The sequence below is a fragment of the Plectropomus leopardus genome, chromosome 11 (assembly GCF_026936395.1).
Source record: "Plectropomus leopardus strain MGB_pleo_1.0 chromosome 11, ASM2693639v1, whole genome shotgun sequence".
Taxonomy (NCBI): Eukaryota; Metazoa; Chordata; class Actinopteri; order Perciformes; family Serranidae; genus Plectropomus; species Plectropomus leopardus.
The window spans coordinates 18891641-18903346 of NC_142186.1; the positions used below are offsets into that span (position 1 = coordinate 18891641).

Here is an 11706-nt window from a genome sequence, read left to right on the forward strand (position 1 = left end):
GCAAAGCTTATTTTTTCTCACAAACATTCAAATGACATCTATCCTAAAAAACATCTAAAAAACAACAACAATGGGGTACCCGGTGGCTTAGGTGGCAGAGCAGGGGCCCCATGTACCGAAGCTGTGTCCCTGGCGCAGCGGCCACTGGTTTGTGTCTGGCCTCGGGCCTTTGCTGCGTGTCCTCCACTCTCTCTTTCCCCTTTTCACACTACGTCTGTCCTATCAAATCAAGGCAATAAAATCCCTAAAAAATATTTAAAAAACAACAACAACCATGTATCCCTGAAAAAAATATTGTCATTCATTCTCTAACACCTTAACGCTGCTCTAGGTCATGGTAATCCATCCAACCGTTGATGAGACATTCAGTCTAAACCAAAATGGTGGACTTGCGAACAGGCATGTCCATCCCTTAGCCACTCTGCTACTGTGAGACAAAAGAGAGGACGGCACTGACACAGAACAGCATCTATCAAAATATCATCCAAGCACTAAAATAAACCTCAAACCTTTATAGGCTGCCATAGATGTGTTATTTTAGATCTGTATCTGGTGGACACCTGTTGTGTGTTGTCTTTTTAAACAGTCTGAGGCCTCTTGTATTGTCCCACTCTGTCCTGTGACAGTAAACCCTCCCAGCTCAGCCTCTATTGTCTTCAAACAGTCAGTGCATTTCCTGTGTGACTGTGTGGCCAGGCTTCTGTTTGCTGCATGTTTCCTAAATTGCTTTGTTTTCAGAGGAAGTGACAAATGTAGAGTAAAGCCTCCTGAGTATTGTCCTGTGTGAAAGTCTGTCTTTTTGTGTAGTCTGCGGGACACATTTGTAAGCCGTCAAAGAGACGAAATCTGCAGTGGTTGCTGGAGCTTTGAGTTACTGATCACATAAATCACGCAGGATGAGTTTTGATATTCCAGAGTTTGCTGGCTGATATCATGAGTAATTTAATCCTGCTGGAGTATTTTTTCAGAGTGGTGTGAGTCAGAGCGAGTTAGGTCTTGTGTTTCTGGACTGAATGAACTCTCCAAAGACACAGGCACAGTTTGAAAGGCTTTTTTGGTGGATCCCCAGTGGCTGATTGATTCACAAAGGAAACTTTTGTAAATGAGGCAACCCATCTGGGATCAGTGCAGCCCCCAGCCCCAATAACACTGTAGGGTCATCTCATTGTGGGATGCCGGGGTCCCTGTGGTTAGTTTACAGGGTTTACAGGATCCTTTGTTGCCTTTGAAATGTCATTGTGGGAAACCTGCTTTGCAGCAGCTGAAACACAATCCCCTCTGAGGTAATCTCAAGAACGTAATGATGTTATTTAACCACTGTATTTATGCTGCATGGTGTGTATTTAACACATTTAAATCATAATCACCTATTTTAAAAAAATCAGTCCAAACAGCTGTAGCTCTGGCGCGGCGTTCAAGATTAGGATTCAGAGATTTAAATAAACTCGGTTTTCCCCTCGCATTTCAATTCACGGAAGAATCTGTGTTTTCTAAAAACAGCATGATTCCCTAGTCGGTACTCTCACATCGCCACTTTCCTAAACTACTCTGTATGAACCAACACAAAAAAACAACAGTCTGACAGTGGTAAAGAAAACACAGGGCTGTGAGTAAAGTTCTGTTTCCAGGGTAGGGCCGATACCTGTGCCCTGAACGTGCCAAAGCATACACATGGTGGATTTTGAAAAGCAATCTGTCACCACTGATGACGACGTTAATGCTTCACAGTTATGTCTCAACTCAGACTCCAACTGCAGCCACCTGATGAACTGTTGTAATCACTCCTGCTGCAGGGCGTGACTACAGAAACAACCATCATCTAGTTATTGAGATGGAAGCTTGGTTTTCACAGCCTCAGGTTGTACTATTTGATAAGCGAGAAATGATGAGTCACAGACCGTCATTATGATCTAACCACCAAAATAACAAACTTGTCAATACTAATGAAGCCTGAGGTTCTGTGAATGAGCGCATTAATACAGTGGAAACCGCTGTGGTAATCAGTGATCAACTGTTTGTGTGGATCAAAAAGCTTGAGACAGAATTATTCCTACACAGATGGTGTTTAGATTATTTGCTTAGAGTAATCAAGTACTCCTCTTGCATTTGGGGTCTTTTCTTTCACTTTCTTTTATTTCTTCTTACTTATTTTATCTTTTTAATTTATGTGTTATCTACTTTATATCCTTAAATTTATGGTGTGATTGCTTTTATTGTTTGTTTCTGTTGTTGTTTTTGGTCTATTTGTATTATTTTATATCAACAATATGCATCCTGCACCTTGCTGACTTTACCCTTGTTTCTTCTTGTTTGTGTTCAAAAAAGCTGTTTGGCTTTCTGTTGTATTGCAGTCTATGTATTTCATTTCTGCTTTGCTTTGTTTGTCAAAGCACTTCATAAACTCTATTTTTAATGGTGCTATATAAATAAAGTTATTATTATCATCGTTATTATAATTATTATAAATGACAAAATAAAAAAATTAATTAATCTTCAGTAAATCTTTTTTTACGCTATATTTTACCTCACAGAAACGCATCTCCTTCCAACCAGCTACCTGAGGCTGCTGCAGTTTGCACATTGACATTACAATGGGAACAAGAAAGTTACTTTCTCCAAATGAAAAACATAGTCTCTTCAAAGCTTATGACAAAAACGAGCCCTTGAGATGCAGCAGCAAAACATTTGTTATTCGGGTTACCTTGTGTCGTCTACTCAAACACCAACAGTCATGTTTGCCAAAGATGGAGACAGAAAACAAATTTGCACCTGTAGCTGAAGCCACCCTCATCAAGAGGACTGATAATGATTCAGTAAACGGCAAAGCTGTCTATTTCATCACTTTATAATCCCGTATTAATATACAAATGTCAATTAGATGATTATCTGCATGAGAAGTGAAGAGAAAGATGAAAATTCCTGTCCACCAGCGAATATCCGCCAGATAAATGTGGGCGCCTTAACGCTGCTCATCTGTACACGTGGCCACACCGCAGTGACACAGACCTGACTGAAAAGTGTCCCTTTAAATGTGATATCTGTCGCAAGGGGTTAAACGTCAATGCAACATCACATACCTGACTCCTCTTTGTTGCTTCTCCTCTCAGAACCAGGAAAAGCCGCCTCAACATCCAGCTTCCCAAAACGAAGAGTGTAGCCATTCATCAGCTTTTTGGGCGAATTGCTAGCTGAGCCTCCAGAGGAGGATCGTTCCCGGTGGCCTTTAACCTGGCCTGCCTTGTTAGTCCTCTCCAGCGACTTTGAACGTCTTTCTGCTCGTCTCTCTGCGCTCCTCAACCCCCTCTGTAAGTAAAGTAAAGGTGTGCTGGGCCTGGAGTCGTCCCCGCTGAGCCAGCTCCGACCACCCAGCCTCCGAGATAAGTGTTCTCTGGAGGAGGTGCGGGTGTCGGGGCTGCTGCCTGGCGTCACTGTGCTCTCTCTCAGGGCCGCGCTGGGATCTGGGCTTTCCTCCAGGATGGATTCAGAGCTGGACCCGAGGCTCATGGGGTTCTGCAGGGCCTCCATGTAAGATTTCCTGAAAAGTCTCCTGCTCTCGAATGCTACAGAGTCCCTTGGGAGGCGGCGTCGAGGGCCTGGGTTACTGAGGTCCGTACTAAAAGAGAGCATCTTGGACCCTGGCCCTCCTCCCCTCCCACCATTATCCTCACTCCCTGTCCCACACTCTTCAGGGGGGGTTTCAATTTTAATGACGGGTGTAGAAGAGTCCAGTACGCTGTGGTTTTCACTGCTGGGGTCCGCGTGGTTTCTGTTTGGAGAAGTGGGCTCAGAGAAGATGGAGTCAGCTCCCTGAGAGTGCAGGGACTCTCTGGAGCTGCGGTGGCTGTCAAGAGTCCCCGTGGATCCGCTGGTGCTGCAGGTGCTGAGATGGCCACGGAAGCCACCTCTACTGCAGCGCGCTTGCATGATGGCGTCCGCCGTGCTACTGACAAACAGTGGGTTGACCACGTTCTTCCACGGCGTCCTGTACACAGTCGTACCAGTGGTGAGCAGACAGTTCTGTAGCGGGTGCAGATTTCGATCACGCGTTACATTCTGCAGGAACTCAGCTGTGAAGACGCTACCATACATGCTCTCTGCAATGGGGACTTCTGTAATGGCCTGCCCGCTGGCCGTCAGACATTTTATCACGAGCTTGGCAGTCTTACGTCCTAAAGGAACAATCTGTAGGTAGAAGTCTCCTTGCTTTAGTCGCACTTTGTGCAGAGGGGCGAGCTGCAGGACAACTTTCTCGTGGATGCAGAGAGGCCACCCCTCATGATAGAAGAGCAATCCTCTGAACCTCACCTGAGAGAAAACAGAGAAATCAGTCAATACCCACTCCCGTAACGGATTATCATCGGTGTGTCACAACTCGGCTGCGGTACGACTGACATCTGCTAAGATGTGTTCAAACACATGTTTAACTTTAATGGAGTGGCGAGATGTTTGCATGGGACGTACTGGATGAATCACTAACAGCGATCACTCATCCAACAAGGAAAACCTGTCTGATCAGGCCTGGTTTCGCAGCAACCACAACACAAATCTTCACTACGGCAGAATCAAAACCATACCCTAAGAGAAAAGACACTGCTTTAGGGTTGGCGTTTTTCATATGACTGAGGATGTGATCTTCCTCTGAAGCCTCTCATATTGCCTGCAAAACAAAGACTCTTATGCACGGCAAGCTGTTCTCAGGGGCTAGGCTTAGGTGAAACTATTGCTCTACAGCTATCGTCACAGTGTAATCACCGCAGAGATGAATGCAGAGGAATAAAGTTTCAGTGCTTTGGTTGTAGAGCCCTAACACACAGCAATCAAAGCTTGAGAGAGCGAATATTGAATTTCACTTTGGGCCCAAGAGTCCATGGCAGCCTCTCAAACAGACCACAGTTTCCCTCTGTCTGTCTATTCAGAGAAAGATGGCTGCTTTTCAGCTTGTGTTCAGGACAATAATCAACTCTGTCTCAGTCTGATGCTCCCCTTTCCCACTCAGCAGCACTGTTCTCACATTCTTTTGTCACACAAACATTTTGTCTTATCACTCCAGTTGCTTATCTTTCAAGATGTTTATTATTCTATGTTTGAAGTCCTCGGGAAAGGACATGTCCTGACACATGTTTTAGCATGGCTTTAGGTTTCTTTTTCATTGTTTTACCCTCACTGCCCCTTTGTCCTCCTTTTATTTCCATTTTCAGATTGAAGGCAAAACAGGAAATCACTGAGGTCGGTACCAGGTGAGACTGACTATATTGTAACTCAAAATTAAATCTGAAATAAATCAAGGAAGGTTAAACTGATTAAACCTCAGGTGCCATATCTATCAACAACTCACGCAGGTTTCTTGTTGGATGACCTGCAGGATCCTCTTAGCGGGAAGCAAGAAGTCAATGAGGCAGCGGAGGCCGTCTCCTCTGTACTGCCTTTCCACCACACTGAAGAGCTGCCACAGGACGGTGGCAGCGGTGGCAGTGAAGGGGCGGTAAAGGGCCGACAAGGTGCTCTGGATACAGCTGTCCAAAGACTCAGTGTCCTGAGGGAAAGAAAAAGAAAGGGAAAGGGAAAAAGAAAGAGCTGGATTAGTTTGGATATCTATAATCAGGTCATTCTTCCCAAGATGCAGCAAAACGTTAGAACATATCCAAAATGGACATGGGAGTCTATACCAGTGGTTCCCAACATTTTTGGCTTTCAATCCCTCAGTTACCAGTCATTTATTAGCTTACCATGGAAATCGATGACCAAATAAGTATTCATATGCTCCATTTCTCTATACCATTATCCCAGAAAATCCCAAATAGCGAATAAATAAAGAAATAATAATCCAACACAAATTATGAATAGTTCTTCTCAAATATGGACATTTAGACTCAGTAAGGAGATTTTGACACAGTTTGACTGCCTGTCACATGCTTATAGATGTGCTAGCAAGATGTGGAAAAAGTCAACTATGTGGAATAGTTTCAAAATTTACAAAGGTGGCGAGCTTCACAAATCATCTGAAAGCTGAAAGTAACAGCTATTGGATCTTGCAAAGTATTTTTTCCCTTGCTTTTATGACTAATGTTACCACAACCTGCACGCTGACAAAGTGGATAATTATCATGTTATTTTAAGAGCACAATTGAAAACTGATGTTTTAAAAAAAAGACATTTGATGTTGTCTCTTGTTGTTTGGCATGTTAGCATGCTGACATTTGCAAATTAGCAGTAAAAGTACAGCCAAAGCTGATGAAAATTTGGCAATCCATTGAATATTTGTAATTCACAAAAAAAAGTCAAACTTCTGGTATCCTTTGAGGAAAAGTTAGGGGATCATAAAAGTCAGTAGGACTCATTCGCTTGAAACCATGAATGTCTGTTCAAAATTTCATGAAAATTCGTTGAATAGTTATTGAGATATTACAGTGTGGACCAAAATGGTAGATCAATCACCTGACGACTGATCGACAACGCCATGCTGCAAGCACGGTTAAAAATATCAAACAAACGTTGCAAAACTATGACCATATAATAACATGTGCTTACTGTACATGACTTCAACCAGATAAACACACGGTTGCATATGCACGTGAGTTACTGAGCATGATTCCACTTAGCAACACAGTCAGGAAGTTCGAACATGACAGGAAACGTTGCCGTGATGGTCTTTCCATCAGCGAGAGGGGAAACACCTGGTGGGAGTGACGTCACTGTCAGCGGACACAAACAGCAGAACTGGAAAGTACAGACTAGACTCCAGTTGCGGCTGGATGGTGCAATGCTACCCAGTAATAACAACCATGTCATCGCTGAATATTATCTGTCCCCTGCATGACCTGGACCACCACCACCTGTCCCCAACAGGACAGATGACACGTCCGACAACTTTAGTTACAACTTGTCTGGGACAAGATGGGACATTTGGGATTACAGCCTACCTAGATGAGGTTGACCTGATGTTGTAGTTATGATCATGGTTCAGGTTATGACCTTCCTCTCAGCAGTTGGAGCCAAGGCCAAACACCCCTCGGCTATCTGTCCTTCCCGAATGGAGCACAACAGTGACATCTGCCTCCAGTGATAACCACACAGATAGACAGCAATGCCAGGGAAAGTCCCACACTATGACAACTGTGGACCACACTGAAAAACGCAGGGGTTGAGCTCCTAACTCTTACTTGAATGTCTACTGTCCAATGCATTTACATGACAAAAAAGTTTGTAAAAAAAAATGCCTAGAAATCAAGATATCGCCTGAGCTGCGGTGAATTTAGCCTGTCAGACAGCCCATGTTTCACCCTTTGTAGGATCTGTCCTGTTGATCTAAGCAGCTCAGCACCATCAATTAGAGGAGAGTGAGTACAGTTCAGCGCATTCGTACACATGCCACGACTCTACTACAAGGCGCTCATTGTGCACTCCGCCTCTCTAAGTGGTATGTGCTGTACAGTGTTTGGTGCCCTGAAACAAAACGCCCACCTCCATTAGCAGTCAGCCTGCTTTTAGTGAGACAAAAATGTCTCTGGGCATTAGTCACTGTTGCACCCGGGAGGAGAAGAATAACACGGTGCTTTATTGGAGGAAAGCTAACAATGGGAGGAAAGCCCTCACTACAACACACCAGCAAGTTGCTCTTGAGGTTCCCAAGGCAGAAAAAAGCAGTGACAGAGGTGGTGTTTTGAAGAATGATTACTCAACCAGGGTTCTCACAGACAGGGGCAGGTCAAATTCAAGGACTTTCAAGTACTTTTTCAAGCACTCACTTTTATATTTTTAAGGAAAAAGAATTGTGCAGATTTGTAAAAGGAGCAAACATGCTACCAAGGCCTAAAATTAACTCAATATTAACTGGTTAAATAATTCAGGCATGTAACTGGCAATGGACAAAAAAAGTTAAAAAAAAAAAGTTTCTTAAATGTTAAATGTAAATCTTAAATGTTTTAGAAAAGAAGTCATTATTTTCCTCAATTATATTTAAGTACTTTTAAGTACTTTTTACTTTAAGTACTACTGATTTTCAAACACCTCAAGCACCTTGTACAAACTCTGCTTAATATACCAGAGACTTGAGTTCAATGATAAATTCAACCTGTTACACCGGAGTGGCAGCCCATGTAATCCAACGCTACAATATGGACACAAAAACTGCACTCATCGGAACAATAGCTGCAATGTTTACATGCAAAGCAGTGGCAAATAGACATTACATCATCACTCTTTAGATAATGTCTTATATAAAGTACAACATGTGTAGCTTTCCATCGTCAGGAAGTAAGTAAAGCTTTTCAAAAAGTGTCACCTGGCTAGTGGGAGACATATCTGCATGTCTCAGCACAACGACTGAGCTTAGCCACCAAAGCTGAGCTTCCCATCCGCTCTGAGCCACAGAGGAATGCAGTGTGTATGGTTGTGTATGTCTAGCCTCAGACCCTCAGCCAGGACAGGAACACATTGGGAAGTCCCACCATTTCTGATGCCAGGTCTTTGTAAAAGCAGCTGCCTGTGTGATGGAGGACTGAGGTGGTAATTAATGGCTTTAAACTCCAGGTGGGACACTTTTGTCTGCAGCGTCAGTAAACCAGCTGTTCAGAAGATGCACGGAGACGGTGAGAGAGCTAAACGATGAGGCTTTTGTCTCTCAGTGAAACAGGAAAACATAGCTTCTTAATTCTCTTTCATGTCAAGTTGTGGTGGAAGTAAATATTGCAATGTAAGACGCAAATTATAAATATATTGTGTAAAAGTACAGCACCTTTTAAAGCATGTGTCAGAAGTGGAAGAAGAAAGGAATCAAAGTTAGAGGGATAAAAATGAGAGGGGGTGCATCAGAAAGAGAAAGAAAGAGTGAGAGACCTACGGAGAGCGAGAGCGAGAGCGAGAGGTGGTCACTGACACATTTAGTGGGTCAGGGACACAAAAGGCGCTGCCTACCAGGCCTCCAGTGGAGCATGAAGCCACCAGGGGAGTGTAACAGGAGAGCCTGGAGCCCCCATACAGGCTGCTCACTAACCAACCTGCTAGCAGCCTCAAAGGCAGCAGAATGACAAAGACCACAGGTTGCTCAGACCTGCCCTGCTGCCAGGTGCCAGGACGCCAACAAAAGAGCCTGGTGAGACCTTACCATTGAGCCCGCAGTTTGATTCGGCTTTTGATCTGTACCAATAGAAATCCTATCTTATGAGAGTAGGAGGGGCGAGGAGAGGAGCCAGGAAATAAAGTCAGACAAAAGATCTGACCATTTCACTAATAACTCCAAATACAGGTAATATGTAGCATAATAATGCCAAATATCTTAAATCAAAATATTTCTTAATGAAACTGTATTTAATGGGATTATTAAATTCTTCTCGATTCGTTCCATATCTTGATATCGAAGGAAAACTGAACTTGAAAAAACACACACATACTAGACACAAAGAAACTAAATCTCTCCAACACTACAAAGCACACTCTTCAGTCAACAACAGCATAATATTAGAACAGCACTGTAAGAAGACACTTTAGTAAATGTTATAATGTTATCTCAGCAGATAAACTTTAACCCCGAGAGGCCCACACTGATTGTGTGCCAAACACAGCTGGGTCTGTGAGGTGACAGCGACATCAACAATAGGGGAAGTCTGGAGTTGATAAACTGGCCCTCCCACTTCGGCAAAAGTTACTATTTTTATCATTTCTGCAGCCATTGATCGATTAGTGGTCTACTACTGAATTAATCGCCAACTGATTTAATAATTGAATAAACAGTTTGAGTAATTTTTAAGGTAAAAAAAATTTCTTTGATTCTTGCTTCTTAAATGTGAGTATTTTCTGTTTTCTTTACATCTCTATGACAGTAAACTGATTACCTTTCGGTCGTAGACAAAACAAAATATTTGAGGACGTCATCTGATCAAAGTTTTTCACTGTTTCCTCACATTTTTAACACCACCCAACTAATCGAGAAAATAATTACCAGTTAAATCAGCAATGAATATCATCATTAGTTGCAGCCCTACTTTATTAATTTACTTACTTAATCAGTTCCTTTATTTATTCCCACGGCTTGACCGTAATTTAAACAAACACTTCTGCTAACCATCAGTCTATGTGATACATTGTAAACTGTAAGGCCTCCGTATTTTTTCAAGCTGGATCTTCAAAAAACATTACACAAAACAAAAGATGCAAGCTAAGAGACAAAGAGACAGCTGTAAACTTTCATTTTTAAATGAGACAAAATGAAACTTTTCCCACGTTGGTTTTCAGAAAGACTTGATTTATGTTGTCAACTAATGACTCTTTCCTACAGGAAGTAAACACCACTGACAGGATAGTGTTCCTGAGCAGCCTGACAGACCCAATAGATAGTTGTTGTACTGTAAACAACAAAACGCACACATTCACACACTTGATTAAGACTTTACATAAAGGAAACAATAAGAAGACAAAAAGTGAATAGAGCTCCTTTAACCAATCAGAGCCGTGATGAGCAGCAACAGGAGAGACAAAGGAGACCAACAAAATCTGCTGATACCTCTGCAGGGTAAATATAGCACTGGGGCATACCAAAACAAGTGGGAGGATGATACAGGAAACTAACTTATCAGAAAGGATACAAACTTGTGTATTTCACTGACCTCAGAAATGATAAGTAGTACATTCATCACATCTAGAGTACTGATAAAAGCCCACCATTACTGATGAAGGTACGCAGCTGAAAATCACTGATTTCTGTATCTCCTAAAGAAGTAAATTTATCTTGTTAAAAAGCATATTAAGGAGCTCTGTGTTTAGCTCCCCATTAAAACTGCACTTTGTCTTAAATCAACATCAAGATTCACCACATTCAGTTTATGGTTGTCATACGACAGGTGGAGAACATGTTGAGGAGCCATCAGTGACAAATTACACTCCCTATGCCCTTCAACGTGAACACAGAGTCCTGCAAACAGGCAAGTATCTGAGACAGCAGCAGACAAAAACTTGCTGAAAAAACAAACATCTACACACTGTGATGTACTGAGTTGTCTTTCTGAAAAAAAAAGAAAATGAGGCATAAAATAGGATATGAATACTACATCAAGCAATAATATAATGCTAGATGAGTAAAAACATCTGACTCCCCTCTCTCTCACTTTATACATCAATAAAAAGCTACCTGCTATGTTTTGGCTACAGAACAAGAAGTCAAAATATCTGCTATCTACAAGCTGAGACATTAAAAACATCCATCCTCTGAATGTGCACAACACACACACACACACACACACACACACACACACACACACACACACACACACACACACACACACACACACACACACACACACACACACACACACACACACACACACACACTTGACTGAAAGTTTCCAAGAAGCCAAGTTTACACTCGATACAGAAAAACGTGTAAAAACACACAAACAAACCCAGCAACTTCCAAAAAGTCTCAGCAAAAGTGTAATGACGGCACATTTAAAGCTCGTACCTTAATACTCAGGTAGTTTTCACAGCTCCGGGACTTTGCTCTGGAGTGCATTTTGCCCAGTGACAGCATTTAGGCACCAGACAAAACACCAAACAATAAATAAATAATTGTCATCAACTCCAAGCGCTAAAATCCAGTGTGCAGTCCACTCTGTAAGTGCTGTTAGTCATTTCTGTGATATCGACAGGACTTTTTCTCTCCTAACGCTCTCTGTCTGTGCTGTGGAGTTGGCAGCTGGAGCAGAATAAACTCCT

The 11706-nt window shown here is 42.4% G+C and overlaps 1 protein-coding gene across 3 annotated transcripts in view; it reads right to left on the reverse strand.

Moving 5' to 3' along the window:
- Window positions 1-11706, reverse strand: part of plekhg4b (pleckstrin homology domain containing, family G (with RhoGef domain) member 4B) — a 29846-nt gene extending 18140 nt beyond the window's left edge. For all 3 annotated transcript variants that reach the window (XM_042489728.2, XM_042489729.2, XM_042489727.2), the window contains exons 1-3: window positions 11453-11706; window positions 5336-5533; window positions 3078-4305 (exon numbers count right to left, since the gene is read on the reverse strand). In XM_042489728.2, coding sequence (XP_042345662.2) covers window positions 3078-4305; window positions 5336-5533; window positions 11453-11521 — 1495 coding nt within the window. In that variant the 5' untranslated portion in view covers window positions 11522-11706. The remainder of the gene's footprint in view (window positions 1-3077; window positions 4306-5335; window positions 5534-11452) is intronic.